Source organism: Acartia tonsa, chromosome 2, assembly GCF_053477335.1.
Source record: "Acartia tonsa isolate MP-2025a chromosome 2, ASM5347733v1, whole genome shotgun sequence".
In the NCBI taxonomy this organism is placed as follows: Eukaryota; Metazoa; Arthropoda; class Copepoda; order Calanoida; family Acartiidae; genus Acartia; species Acartia tonsa.
In genome coordinates, this window is record NC_137261.1 from 7509096 (window position 1) to 7524838 (window position 15743).

Here is a 15743-nt window from a genome sequence, read left to right on the forward strand (position 1 = left end):
CTTCCACTCCCCTTATTTTATATGAAAACCTGAGGGAAACAAGGGTTGTAGAATAATGTAACAGTGTTAATTCTGAATTCTGAATTTATATTTCTTTCTTATAAAATTGCTTTAATTCTGTTGTGACTTTACTTACTTTTGTGTTTGAAATGAATATAATGCAATGCTTTATGTTTAAAAAGATTGCATTTCATTTCTATATTAGCAAAGATCGTACCCGTTGCTATAGTAAAGTAGAATTATTGAATAATAATTCTAATTAAAATGTAATCTTAAAATATTATCAAGAGAACTCTTACTTCGGTGATGTGGGCAATTTCGAAATATGTTTTAAAATAACGACATAAGATCTATTTCGATCATCTATGTCCCTACGATAACTTTTTTAATGTTCAAATCGATATTTCATTACTTGGATGTTGCACCATATTTTCATGTTGTCTAAAAAAGTGATACTCATTACTGGATATAATAATCCAATACCTTTATCCCATCCCTTCCCCTCTTACTGGATGAACAAACTGACCAAGAAATGAGGACCATTGTAGCAACCTAAATTGACGACAAATTTTCCCTTGTCAATATATTCACGTATTCTATATCCACCATTATTGTTCCAACATCCGAAATTATTTGCTCATTATAGCCTTGTGGACATTTTTGTTCTTGTTGTGTTTTAAAATTAATTTATTTTTAGGAGCTTTTATTCTGTGAAACATGTGATAGTGTGTTCTGCACCGCGTGCACTGGTGGCAGTCACAAGCCCGGCGACCAGCAGCAGACCACAACTGCCGGTGGCGGTGGCGGCGGTACCTTGCAGACAAGCACCGCCGACCACACCGTTATCCCGTTCTCAATTGCCATAAAGCGGATGTCTGAGATACTCATTTACAAAGCTAATGAATGCACATCTAAGGTGAGTTTTAGAAAAGTTTTGCATTTATAATAATTTTGAATGGAGCTGCTCTATTTGATTTGATTTTTTAAAATTGAAAATGATATAGACATTTTATATATAAAAAAGTGTGCTGAATTTAAAATTGGTAATGCCTACCTCTCCCTTGTTTCATCCCTTCAAGAATCCCCCCCCCCCCTCCCCTCTTGCAAAACTCATGTGCACGCCACTTATAAAAAGTATATTTGGCTTTGAGGTAGAAAAAAAACATATATGTAATAAATTATAACTAATATCTAGGATATAGGTCAAGTTTATGTCATATTTCATATTTATGTCATTTTCTTTTATATTATACAGAATTGAGATAAACGGGTAGTTGTTTATCTTGTAACAAATAAATAAAATTAACAACTTAGAAATTTTAAAATGTTTAGATTCTGTACCCTGTATTATTACCTAGAACATGATACATATGGATCACAGGAATCTAAAGGGATAATCCAATGACTGATAGATTGGGGTACATTACCAATGAAGATGCATAAAATTACCCCTATTGTAGTAGATTACAATTAGTGGTTAAAACACTCTCAACTAAATGAACCAACCAAAGCTTAATAAAAGTCCCCAAAGTTGTAAGAAAACGTTATTATAACACTTTGGGGACTAGTGTAATAAACAGCCCAATGTCCGCTCCCTCCCTGTAAAAATCTAGTCTAATGCTTCTAAATACCGAGTATTTTTACACATAAAAACTAATAATCCGATTAATATTGTTCATACATTCTTTTTTCTGTATTCAGGCTACTTTAAAAAAAAAATATTTTTTTAAAAAGAAATATTTATGTAGCAACTGACAACATACTGGTTAACGAGATTTGATTATAACCCATTTTTATATCATTTCTGTTTCTTTAAGTAAAAATTTTTTTGAAAAATCTTTTAAAAAATATTAGTTTTGGAAGAATGTTTATTTATTGATACAAAGACAATATCAAGAAATATTCTTATTATGCAACCTAGAACATAAATAGAACAGTCTGAAGCAAAGGATCTCACGAGCTGCAATACAAATTAGGCTTCCTCTCTCTTTGACGAGCTTAAAACTAACTATATGATGACTCAAAAAATCTTTTTTTTAAAACTATATCCATTTGATATAGATTATAGAAATGGCTTTCGTTGTTATTGTATGGTTTTAAGCCATTTTTACTTCCTTTCTCAATGTAGATTAAAAAGCTCTTTTTAGAAGTAGAAATTGGAGATTATTGTAGCTCATGTTGTATTTCTTTTGAAATGGCTTTTTTATTGTTGGTGCTTTTAGGGTTGTTTACGATGGGTTTAGGTACATTCTAGCAAAAAAAAATCATTTTTTGCAACCCCTAGAGGGTAGAGTGGCAACTGCTAGAAATATCATATAAAAGAAAATATTGATAAAAGAAGAAATGAATAGCCAGCCAAACAATTTGTAGACATTGTTGTAATGGATGTTCTGAGATAATCAGGGAAATGGCATCTGAAAAAAAAATATTTTTATTCCATTGTCAATTTTAATACGTAGACAATAAAGTTTATCATAAAATAAAGACAGCCCAAAAGACGGAAGGACATCGTCAATTTTAAAGATTTCATTGAATTTTAAAAATTGGGAAGCAACCTAGGTATATTACTATTAGATTATTTAATAAAATCGCCGCCAGCCTCAATCACCGCCTCTACCCGCCCCTCTGTACCGCCTGCCGACCCTGGTCACCATGTCCCTGTTCAAGCAGGCGAAGTTCTCCATGATAGGAGCAATGAGAAAGGTCTTTTTGGTATGGGCGCGTCTATTGGTTCATGCTTTAATGGCGCTCCAGGCCCAAAAGTCCATTGGATTAAGATCGGGGCTGCTGGGAGGCCACATCTCCTTAAGGAGTGAGTAACAGCAGGATCCAAATTAACCCATCTTTAAAGCTACCCTTTGACACGGCGGCTCTCATTTGGGCCACAGTTAAGCTAGAACAACGTTTTATACCTTTTTAAAAATGGCACGAAGATTAAGATAGGGTTATCATCGCAATACATAGTCTAAAACGAGTTTCAAGGTTCCATATGGGCCCCTGAAGTCAAAGAACCGAGAAATTTTCAAGATTTTTGACGTTTTTGACATCTGAAAATCTACCACGATCCACTTTGTCGGAGTACTACAGCCAAGTCAGCTGGGATAGAGAGCTCTAGTCTTTTCTAGTGTTTTCACTAGGTATCTGATAGTATCTCCAGCAAGTTTCATTAGTCCATCTCATCTACAGATGGGCTAAGGTCAGATTTAGTAGGCCCAAGTCATAAATCCACGGTAATTTATCTGCGCAATTCGAATCTGCGTTGTTGAACATATGCGCGTCCAGCTTGGCGTACACGTCCTCCATCGTTCAAAGATTTTCAAGGGCTAAAAGGTCATTACCTAAGCTTTTTATGTGGGGTCAAACGTCCTGATTGGTCAAGTAGTTTTGGCGCAATGGCCGTTTAAAAAAAAGTCCGGATTTATGTGGCGCACCCTGTACATGCTCACTATTTTAGATTATTTCTGAACCCTATTCATCATCATTTTTTTCAATGGCAAATAGCTTATTTGTTGATTCTATTGTATAGATATTTGATTTATAAATAAGACATAGTTAGGAATAAAAATATATATTTGTGTCTTCATTTTATTTTTAATTAAAAAGAACCAGATAAATTTGTCTGTTTGTAGCGAAAGATCTCACTACTGCTGGATCGATATGGCTTTTCTTTACCGTAAATGTTCTAGATACCTCCCAAGATCCAAAAATTGCCCCAAAAATTTTCTATCTTCAAAATTACTTTTCCTTTTATTAAACTATAACTAAAAGTAATGGGTTTACTTAGGGAAGCAGCCGCTAATTATGTATAGAATGATATTTTTTCCCACTTTTATATTGACATATATAATTGCCCTTGTGTATAATCAAGTGTTTGTTTGGCCCTTTTTTACCATGTGAGTAATATCGGAATGACGTACGAACATAATTACTTGCCGAGGTAGGGAGTGGTTTTTGCTATCATAAATATTTTTACTACAAGAGCATTTTATAACTAAGGCTATACGTTTGTCTTTATGAACGTTAATTATAGCTAAAATGATTCAAATTTAATTGTTTTTGAGTTAAAAAGTAACTTTTATTTAAGAGTTATTAGATTATTGGAGTATTTATATCAACGTAAAAAATTTATTCTTTTCCCCAGAAAGTCGTTCCTCAATCCTTGTGTTATAAGTGTGTATATAATTATAATTATGCATTATTATTATCTTTAATTACTATTTTTAGCCAATATTCTAAAGAGGCCTTTTTTATGTATGTACTTTTTAAAAGCGAAGCTTTTCTACCATTAGGGTCGGTCCGTCCGTATGTCCGTAACGGATAGCTTTTTTCGTTAATTTAGGCATGTTAGAATTGTCCTATCGATTTAAAAATTTGCATGGTGATTTCTTTAGTACTTAGGTACGATTTAGAAAGCGTAACAACTCTATAATCAAGTATGTCTATAAACATTATCCTGTATCAAGCAGTTTTTCAACAAATTTACTTACAATTTTGCATTGACTCTTATATTCTGATTATTCAGTTCTGACACTATACAGGTGTTAATTTCCGTTTGTCCTACCGTTTCAGTGCTTCGCTTTTATAGATGTTGTCATCCTTGTTTCCCCAACGACAATGGGAATATGATGAATTTCAGTCTTATCCCTTTATATAAAGAAGTAAGGCTTTTTGTCTGTAGCTTAAGATTTCGTAAATTACTGAACCGATTGAGTTCTCCTCTTCGCATAGAAGCCCCTAGATGCTAGAGGCACAGTACTATAATATCTTATCCGCATAGGGTTTATATACTCTCGCATAAACACATTATAGCAAGTAAACAAAGAGAGGGTATTCAATAATGAGTGAGATGGAAATAGTAAGTTTTGAGCCTCTGATAATCAGTGGCGTACACAGGATTTTACTTGTGTGGGAGGGGGATAAAGTCTTTAGGGGGTAAAAAGGGGAACAGGTTTGCCTAATGTCTTTTCTATTTCTGAAATTGAAAATTCATAGGATATTAACATAAGATAAAATAGTTCTATGGAGTTAAGTTTATAATGATATGTCACATTTTTATGCATTTAGGAAGAAAGGCATATAGTTGTCACTTCTTCCGCAAGTTTTATCTTTTTAAATGCTTTTCCTGAAAAGAAAAGTTTGAATGAAACTCTAATATAACTAATCTAATGTATTAGGTTAAGCTTGGAGGGATCTCCTCCTGTTGATGAAGGATAATGATTCTTCACAATAAAATAAGCACTCTAAATTTCTAGTTAATTCTATACTAGCGACTGAGCCCCTAAAAATAGCTTAAAAACAAGCCTCAAATCTGAAAATAAAACAGTCTAAAGCTATCAAAGGATGTGAAGGAGTTCAGTAGTTATTGATATCTTCAGACAAAAAATTCTATACAAATTCGTGTATTAAAATAGAATAACTAGATTAGGATAAGAGGTGTTTAATAATATGATTGAAGCAAAAAAAAAGTTTGCTTTGTAATGGTAAATTGCTGTGTTGATTATTAAATTATGTGATGTTTTTAACGGAAATGATGGCTTACCAATTTACACAATTCATTAGGATGCTTGTAGGTAAAATTCGTGCAATTAGTGAGCTTTTTAGAGAATATTAATCCCTGCACAAGACTATTGCAAATATAAATGATAATTTGCATGCGAAATTTGCAACAAAAAGTAGAGAAATTACTAGGAATTTTCTTGCACAATGTTCCTTTCTGTAATTTTTATCTCAGGCGGCTAGGGATTGACGGTTAGACTGTGATCAAATTGTCTCAATTATTTGTTTTTTTTACTTTTGTGTTAAATACTTAGAATGTTAGAAGTTATGAGAAATACCTTTTCCAGTATAGCTTTAAAACTGATTAATATCCACTGGATAAGAACCAGTTCTCAGCTATACTGAAAAATCATGTATAGCATCGTATAACAGACAATTTTCTACAAATAGTTTAGTCCTATAATTTATCGTTTTACTATCCGCGGAAAGATGTCTATAATACAATGCGATAAATAGCTATTACTGGACGAAAACAAATTATTAAACTATGAAAGAAAAGGGACTTTTTTTGTAATTAATCACTTTACTTGTAACTTTATTCTTGTATTTTTTCAGCATTTTTATCCTTAATATTTTTTTAGTACTTGCAACTTGTAAATACAACATTCATTTTTTATTCAAATGTAGCTACTCTTGTGTCTCTTCAATAAGAAATACAATGGTTTTCTTTCTAATAAAGTTAATTACTGAAAATATCTATATCAACTTACCTATCATTGGTTTAGCTGCAAAAAGGCCTAAATAAAATACTAAAATGCTATGGCTTCGAAACCGATTAATATCTGCTGGATTAGAACCGGTTCTCAGTCATACTGAAAAATCATGTATAGTATAAGCGGAAAGCTGTCTATAATTCGATGCGATAAATAACTTATTATCATTACACAAATTTAAAATTCTACCGTAATAAAAAAACTCGTAAAAATGATTAAAATAATCTAATATAATCCTTATTAAAATATTTTTTTTTGTTATTATAAAAAAGCTTCATAGTAAGGTTTTGTGATTTTTGAAGCGCTGTTACTCTAAACTTATAAATTATCTGTTTTAGTTGAACAATGCGGCAGAGTTGGTGACGGCAGAGATGCACAGACTCGACCACAACGCAGATCAATCCTTCGACCATGTCAATCAACTATTTCAAGAGGTTAGTACAGTCTATTTTGCAAATTATTTAGTGCTTTTCCTCAAAGTGAATAACGAACTCTGAAACCCCTCGCCCTTTAATTTGAAATAATTGCAATGGGAGGAGTAAGTTTATCCCCTGCCCCCTCCCCCCCCCCCCATGCCTAACCCCTCTTGTTAGGGCCTATTTCTGGTGCTCATATCAACTGAAATACAACTTAAACTAAGGACTACCTCCTCCCTTAAAAAAGAGAGTTGGATTTTTTGGTTCGACTCGACTCGACTAGGCACTTTTTGCAAAATCGTCAATTTAAATGCAAATGTTTCAAATCGAATATTGGTATTTGTAAATGGTAGAAAAATTAATCTTTTAATATAGTAAACCCAAAAATTACTCCATTGAAAGCTTTTTGTACATGTTCGAAAAAATTGTACATTTAACGATAAGATATTTTTCAATATAAATGAAATAGTATGAAATATCCATGTTATTTGAACATTTTACTTTCTCATTGCCTACAAATTGTCACAAAATATTCAAACTTTTGTCATATCTCTCTATTTAAACTTTGGAAAATTTCTTCATAGACTAAAAAGAGGTAGATTTGATTACATTTAGAATCAAATATTAGTTATTTATCGCATCGTATTATAGACAGCTTTCCGCTGATATTAAACGAAAGCTTACAAGATTAAAACTAGTTTTAATAACTCCGATGGACCGAAAGCCTAGTCTAACAAAACTGGTACTAATTTTATGATTTTTATTTTAATATTCGTAGAAAATTGGCTATAATACGATACGATACCTGATTTTTTGGAATGGATTAGAATCGGTTTTAATACAGCGGATATTGATCGGTTTCGATCTTCTATAGGTATCTTATTTGTCTATGTAAGTGAATGACCTCTTTGTATGAGTGCATTTAAAATGAAATGTGAAATATCACAATCGAAAACAGCGACATAGATGTAATAAATATATATAAACATAGAATATATTTGAATATTATTAAAGGGAAAATTATTGTCGTCAATTTAGGTTGCTAACATGGACATCACTTATATGTCAGTTCGTTCATCCAGTAGAAGGGGAGTGGATGGGGTAAAGGGTGTAAATAATGTTATCTTTATTTAAGCCAGCTATGATCCAAGTAATAATAAATACATCTTTAAACAAAACACCAAAGCCTTTGTTATTGTAAGTAGAGTAACAGCTATCAGACAATTAACCCTTTACATAACACCTAGAATGAGTCCTAACGTTACCCACATTTTAAGTTGTTCCTGTTTATTTGCTAAAGCATCACCCTACTTATACTATTGAAATAAAATTAGTTAGGTCTTGAGCATGTCATGAATTTGGCCAAAACTCATCCTCACTCCCTTATTAAAATATCGTTATCAAAGTTTTTTTGTTTTTTTGTTTTCATTAATTTTTTTTTCTGTCTCTGTTGATGACAATATGTTATCTTTGTAGTCAGTCTGTGATTCACTTTGTTTGCCTGTTTGTAGTTTATTTAGGTCAAAAGCTAGCATTTTATTTTAATTTAGTTGATATCAACAATAACTTGGCCAAAAAATACATAATATCTTTTTTATACCTAATCACGTTGCTACATTCACAAATATTCTAAATTTCCCATATCTTTAGGTTATCCATACTTAAAGAGCAAATATATTTGTTTTAAACATAATTAGATGTTTATAATCGCGTTACTACATTCACAACTATTATAATTTCCCCAAATGTGTAGGTTATCTCTTCTGTGAGGGCTATTCGAAAATTTGTTACATATATTGTTAGATATTTATAATCGTGTTGCTACATTCACAAATATTCAAATTAGGGATGGGAATCCGTCGAATTTTTGGGCCGGATTCGGATTCCGGATTCTGAAGGAATCCGTCAAAAAAAAGTGACGGATTCTTGCGGATTTCGGATTCTTATTTTTGGCGGATTCCGGATTCGGATTCCGGATTCTAGCAGTATTTTAAAAGGCCGTCCGTCACAGAGGGATAGCTTTTTTCGTTAATTTATCACTATGTTACTTGGTTGAAGCCTTGATTTGTTTAAAGTGTTGACTTCCTGCATAACTAAAACATTTACATCACATTAGTAATTATTAAAATGGGGGGGGTGGGGTGATCTTTGCCTTCAAAAAGAGGGAGTTGTAAGAAAAAACTCAAGACGGTAATTTTAGCCTACCAATTTAGAATCCGGAATCCGCTATTAAAAACGGATTCCGGATACGGATTCGGATTCCAAAATTGGCCGAAAATTGGGCGGATTCCGGATTCCGGATTCGGATTCCGGATCCGGATTCTCATCACTAATTCAAATTTTAAATGCCTAGGGTATCCCGTGCTCCGTAAATGAATATATTTGTTATAAACACAATTAGATAATTATAATCGCGCTGCTACATTCACAAATATTCTAATTTTGCCAAATGCCTAGGTTATATCCTGTGTGGAGAGACGAAGAGAGGAGGTGCTGGCAGAAGTGAAGCACAAGAAAGATGAAAAGAAAAAAGTTTTGGAGGAACAGCTCAAACTTATCAACACGGAAAAATCTCAAGTTGATAAAGACGTTCAGGTCATTATTTTATTATTGCTGCGCCAATTGAGACAAACTTTTCTGTTAAGTTTAGAGAAGTCCAGTGTGGTGCGAATCTTATGGGACTTTTGGGGCAATTGGCTTCGCCAAGTCTCTGCTTATATTAGGAGGGGAGTGCAAAATGTGTCCAAAATTCTCCTCCTCCCCCCAAGACAAAGTGCTTTGCACGCCACTGGTCTTCGTAATGTGCCATAGCCCCTTGGATATTTGTCAGGGATTTTATGGAGTAAGACAGCTGACAAAAAAATTAAAAATATTCCCTATTATCCCTTCTGTAGATGTAGGTGTACAAGCTAACATATATCCAACCAATGTCCCCTCCCTCCCTGATATTAATAATCCTTAGAAAATGTTATTAACCATAATTATATAATTCTAACTAAAGATATTTTATTAATTCCTACTAAAACTTAAGAACGTGGGGGGAGGGAATTCTCATACTTTTATTTTTACAATTAATATCATTTCATTTTCAAACAATCTTTGTTGCTCGGGTAATAATAAGAGTTTTAGCTGTAAAAAAAATCGACTGAAAACCCAAACCATTGCGAGAATTGGCCTCAAAAGGCCACTTTGTTATCTTTAAAAATCATAAACCCAAGCAGTTAATTACGGTGTACACAAAAGTAGCAGAACCCCTCCCCCCCCCCCCTTCTTAATTTGACATATAATTTTAGGAATTTTTTTAAATTTTAAAACAAAATATCTGTTATCTTGACGTTTATTCTTTTTTTATTTATGAAAAACTTAAGCTTGGATCTATCATTTAAAGTTATTTTTAATTCTAAAAGAATATAAAAATTCAAGATAAAGTTTTATGATTACTACGCTCCAATCAAAACAAAACATGGTGTTAACCATTGACACGTACGCTACACGTTCTTAGATGCGTAGCTTCTCTATAAGTTACCTAACAACTTAACTTATTAGCATCTATGATTGTAAGGAATTAAGTTATTATATAGTGTGGCTTCGAAACCGTTTAATATCCGCTAAATTAAAACCGGTTCTCAGCTATACTGAAAAATCATGCACATCATTGTATTACAGATAATGTTCCACGAATATTAAGATAAAAATCATAAAATTAATACCAGTTTTGTTTGCACAGGATTTAATGATTTTTCATGTTAATATCTGCGGAAAGCTGTCAATAATACGATGCGATAAATAACTAATATTGACATAGATATTGAATATTACATAACAAAAAAGATAGAATGTATTTGATTCTTCATAGCTATGACTATATGATGATATTAATCCTTGTTTGGGAACAAAACTGCAATAAAATGAAAAGGTTGTTATAATTCTCCTTGAATTTTAAACAAGCTTCATTTATTTCACTATTCACTTTATTGTCTTTAAAACATTTTTTTCCAATATGACTCCAATTTTTATCGCTAGATTTTATTAACTGACAGAAAAAAACATGTGTCGTATTATGGAAAAATATAAATCATAGAATTAGTTTTTTGTTGGCCCTAGACCGGCCCATCTGGGCCAACAAAATAGGAATTGATATTATAATTCCTCATGTTGCTATCCACGAAAAACTGTCTATAATAGGATGTATGTCCAATTCTTTAAATGATATCTCTTCCTTCCAGCTGTCTTTTTTTCAAAAATACGCGCATGATTCTTGGTTACTAAAAATTTTGACGCGCCCACTCAATAATTTGCTACGTGTGTCTGTTTATGTGGCTATTATTTGTCAATTTTGACTAATTTCAATTTCCATCTTGAATAGATTTTCATGTAAGAAAGTGTTTTGATTGAAATTACGCATGTTAATTGTCTACACAACATGTACAATGATATGAATAAGAGAACATTAGTCAACAAAATATGTTTTATTTTTATGGTTATTGTCATACTTGTAATTTTGCACAAGAAGTGTTTTTTTCACATAGGCGCCATGCAGTGATCCTACTGTTTTAAGTTGACGAGCTACTCTATAAATTATCTTTTTTATTTACATACTTAAAAATATGTTTTATTGGTGTTTCGAAGAGTATCAATTTTGGTTGTAAAGCTTATTTCTATAAGTTTTGATTGTGTTTGTCCTTGTTCTTTTAAATCGCACAAGGTTCTAACAAGGAAGTTCTATTGTTTATAGTATAGCATCAATTGATTTGATATTACTTGGATCTTACACTTACTCTAATAAATTAAAACTTGTAGCTGGCTAGAATAACGATTCAATCATCAACCCCCTTCACCACATTTCCTCCCCTCCTTCTGGATGAACCAACTAGCCAGAAATTATGTCAACCTAAATAGACGACAATTTTTTCTCCCGGCATAATATCCACGTATATTTTATATGCACTAGCGGCTGCGACCCTAGCATCTAGGGACTCTGTATTTCTAGAGCTAGGAAAGAGCCAAAAATTACATAAATGTTTGTTATAACTATTGTGTACAAACGTACATGCGGACAAACCCTAGCTAAATATAATCTGCACTTTTTATGAATATCCATTCTTTCCACAAATGGCCACAAATATATCACTATCAAATCTTTTCTTATTGTACATCAAAACGAATCCCCTAACCAATAAATTCAAAATCTACCGTGAAAAATTTTCCATTTTGTGTTTGATCTTTTGAATTTGAACCAATGATGCTTAAAATATTTTCATAAATCATATTTTTAACTTCTTTATGGAAATACTAGCGGCTACGCCCCTAGAGGCCTCTAGGGGCACTTGAGGATGGGGGAGTCGAATTTGATAACCCAATTTCTTATTTTAGATTTCAAAAGAAAAATTTTTTAAAAATATCTATTATTTTTAATTTTAGTTAAAAAAGGGGGGGGGGGGAAAATGTGGTGACTCGTGCCACGACATACCAGCAATTTTATTTTGGGTGCTACTCCCTTAGTTTTAGAGATAATTGGGTGAAATCTTTTGGGCTGGGTCACTAATTACCCCAACTAGAGGTATCTTTCAAAAAAAACGGCGGCGGGTCCGCCGCTCCCGCCGTTCGCCGCCATTTTCCGCCGCCGCCAAAAAAAATTTTTTTATTGCATTTCTCGCCGAATTAGGCAATTTGGAATCATTTGAGACCATGTTATTTTTTTCAAAAATTTTTCCCCTTATAACCAACCCTGCGGGGGGACTTAGTCATTTTTTTTCAAATTCTCGTTTATCAAGGTATATCTTAAATTCAGTGCCTCTCCTGAGCTTTTAAAGATATTGAGACAAAACCTTTTGAGGTAGATCAGTAAAAAATATTTGAATAAAAAATGGCGGCGATACCGCCGCTCCCGCCGTCCACCGCCATTTTCCGCCGCCGCCGCCAAAATTTTTTTTATTGCATTTCTCGCCGAATTAGGCAATTTGGAATCATTTGAGACCATGTTATTTTTTTCAAAAATTTTTCCCCTTATAACCAACCCTGCGGGGGGACTAGTCATTTTTTTTCAAATTCTCGTTTATCAAGGTATATCTTAAATTCAGTGCCTCTCCTAAGCTTTTAAAGATATTGAGACAAAACCTTTTGAGGTAGATCAGTAAAAAATATTTGAATAAAAAATGGCGGCGGTACCGCCGCTCCCGCCGTCCACCGCCATTTTCCGCCGCCGCCAAATTTTTTTTTATTGCATTTCTCGCCGAATTAGGCAATTTGGAATCATTTGAGACCATATTATTTTTTTCAAAAATTTTTCCCCTTACAAGCCGTCCTGTGGGCGGCGGAAAATGGCGGTGGATGGCGGGGGTATCGCCGCCATTTTTTATTCAAATATTTTTTTGCTGATCTACCTCAAAAGATTTTGTTTCAATATCTTTAAAAGCTTAGGAGAGGCACTGAATTTAAGATATACCTTAAGAGTCCCCCTGCAGGGTTGGTTATAAGGGGAAAAATTTTTGAAAAAAATAACATGGTCTCAAATGATTCCAAATTGCCTAATTCGATGAGAAATGCAATAAAAAAAATTTTGGCGGCGGCGGCGGAAAATGGCGGTGGACGGCGGGAGCGGCGGTACCGCCGCCATTTTTTATTCAAATATTTTTTACTGATTTACCTCAAAAGGTTTTGTCTCAATATCTTTAAAAGCTTAGGAGAGGCACTGAATTTAAGATATACCTTAATAAACGAGAATTTGAAAAAAATGACTAAGTCCCCCTGCAGGGTTGGTTATAAGGGGAAAAATTTTTGAAAAAAATAACATGGTCTCAAATGATTCCAAATTGCCTAATTCGGCGAGAAATGCAATAAAAAAAATTTTGGCGGCGGCGGCGGAAAATGGCGGTGGACGGCGGGAGCGGCGGGAGCGGCGGTATCGCCGCCATTTTTTATTCAAATATTTTTTACTGATCTACCTCAAAAGGTTTTGTCTCAATATCTTTAAAAGCTTAGGAGAGGCACTGAATTTAAGATATACCTTAATAAACGAGAATTTGAAAAAAATGACTAAGTCCCCCCGCAGGGTTGGTTATAAGGGGAAAAATTTTTGAAAAAAATAACATGGTCCCAAATGATTCCAAATTGCCTAATTCGGCGAGAAATGCAATAAAAAAATTTTTTTTGGCGGCGGCGGAAAATGGCGGCGAACGGCGGGAGCGGCGGACCCGCCGCCGTTTTTTTTGAAAGATACCTCTAGTTGGGGTAATTAGTGACCCAGCCCAAAAGATTTCACCCAATTATCTCTAAAACTAAGGGAGTAGCACCCAAAATAAAATTGCTGGTATGTCGTGGCACGAGTCACCACATTTTCCCCCCCCCCCTTTAAAAATTTGTTTTTTTGGGGGAGGGGGTATTTTTAATTTTAGGGGGGGTTGGGGGTATCCCACCCCCTGAGAAAATAGTTATAAACCTTTCCGGGACCTATGAGAAGCTCACCTGTTAAGGAGAACCCGATCGGTTCAGCGGTTAGCGAGATCCTTCGGTACAAACACACAGACACACAGACAAACATCCTGTTACTTTAGTATAAGGATATATTTTTAAGTTATGATAAAAGATGCCCGTTAGAAGACTATTATTCTACAGTTTTTAGCAAGTATTGTTATTAAAAGTATTTTTTAATTAATAGAAGAATTAACCCTTAACGGTCGGGGGGGGGGGGCGTTGAACGCCCCCCAATCCGGTTTTTTCTATCTCATTTTCTGTGTGTGAAAGATAAAGAGCCCAAACTGCGTAACTTTTTAAGTTTGGGTATGACACATAACTAAGAGTTGGAATTTTTTGAATATCTCCATCCTGGCGGGCACAGGATGCCAGCAAACCTGGCAGGGTCATCCAGGTAAAGAGCAAAAATATTTTTTTGACTTAAACAAAGTATTTTATCTTGCCAAAATACTAAAATATCCTCTAGTAGTACATCCTTATATGAAATACAGGTGTTCAAGTCAATTTCAGGTTCCAGGTATGATCCTGCAGGTCCTGATTCTCCAGGTCTCCAGAAATCTTTAAAAGGCTCCTGTGGCCGCAATTTTTGACTTAGCGACTTCAAATTTTAAACTTAAGCTTTTCTTACATGTCTACATAACATATTAAAATTTCATAAAGATCCACCGCCTTTTTCCCGCCGACCGCCGACTGCTGCGGCTGGCAGCTGCCAAGTACAGCTGCGGCCGCTGAAATTTATATTTTGACATTTCAAATATAAAATTTACATAAAGAAACATTTTCTGCAAAAAAATTGTTCTTCTAGCTTCAAAAATAAGAAAATTACAGCCGTTTGAAATTTTTAAGTAAAAAAGGACCTAAAAACAAAGGTTGTTAAATAAAAGGGTGAAGGAAGCGAAAATTGACTTTGACTTACTTAAGGTCGGAAATTCATCATAACACAGGGGACTTGTACAAAAAGCCCTCTAGCTCTAATAGGAACTGAGATAATATGGGTGGGCGTTGAACGCCCCCCCCCCCCCCCGACTGATTAAGGTGCGGCAAGGGGCCCGACTGTTAAGGGTTAATAAAGGATTGAGAGAACCCCACAGTTACTTTTCATTTAAAATAACTTCTAGTTTTCATTTTATGCTACCCTCCCCTAATAAAACCTAGCTATGACCTATATGAATCTTGCCTGAAAAGTAAAATTGAATCTATGCAGTGATGATAAAGCAGCCGCCACAATACATCCCACCATTTGATATTATGACTCCTACTATCTAGTAGCTATGTATTTGAAGGAGTAGGTAAGTTAGAAAATATCCTTTATCTCAACTTAGATATGAAATTAAACAGCCTGAAACTATCAAGGAACTCGATAAGTTCAATAGTTATCGAAATCTTAAGCTACAGACAAAAAAAACATACTTCTTTTTATAATATCTAGGATAAATAGCTAAAATTTTTTCAAAAATTTTAATTTTGTGAAATATCTAATATTCGTATAATAGAATAATATTTGTACAAACAAACAATATTGAAACGCATATTGTTAGAAAAGAGAATATTTTTCTAGAAAACGATGCTTAAAGAATGTCTTCAT

The 15743-nt window shown here is 33.9% G+C and overlaps 1 protein-coding gene across 2 annotated transcripts in view; it reads left to right on the forward strand.

Moving 5' to 3' along the window:
* The window catches only part of LOC145335421 (tripartite motif-containing protein 2-like), a 184800-nt gene that overhangs the window by 153589 nt on the left and 15468 nt on the right, over window positions 1-15743 (forward strand). For both annotated transcript variants that reach the window (XM_080181175.1, XM_080181167.1), the window contains exons 5-7: window positions 698-916; window positions 6608-6703; window positions 9143-9280. In XM_080181175.1, the coding sequence (XP_080037301.1) occupies window positions 698-916; window positions 6608-6703; window positions 9143-9280 (453 nt within the window). The remainder of the gene's footprint in view (window positions 1-697; window positions 917-6607; window positions 6704-9142; window positions 9281-15743) is intronic.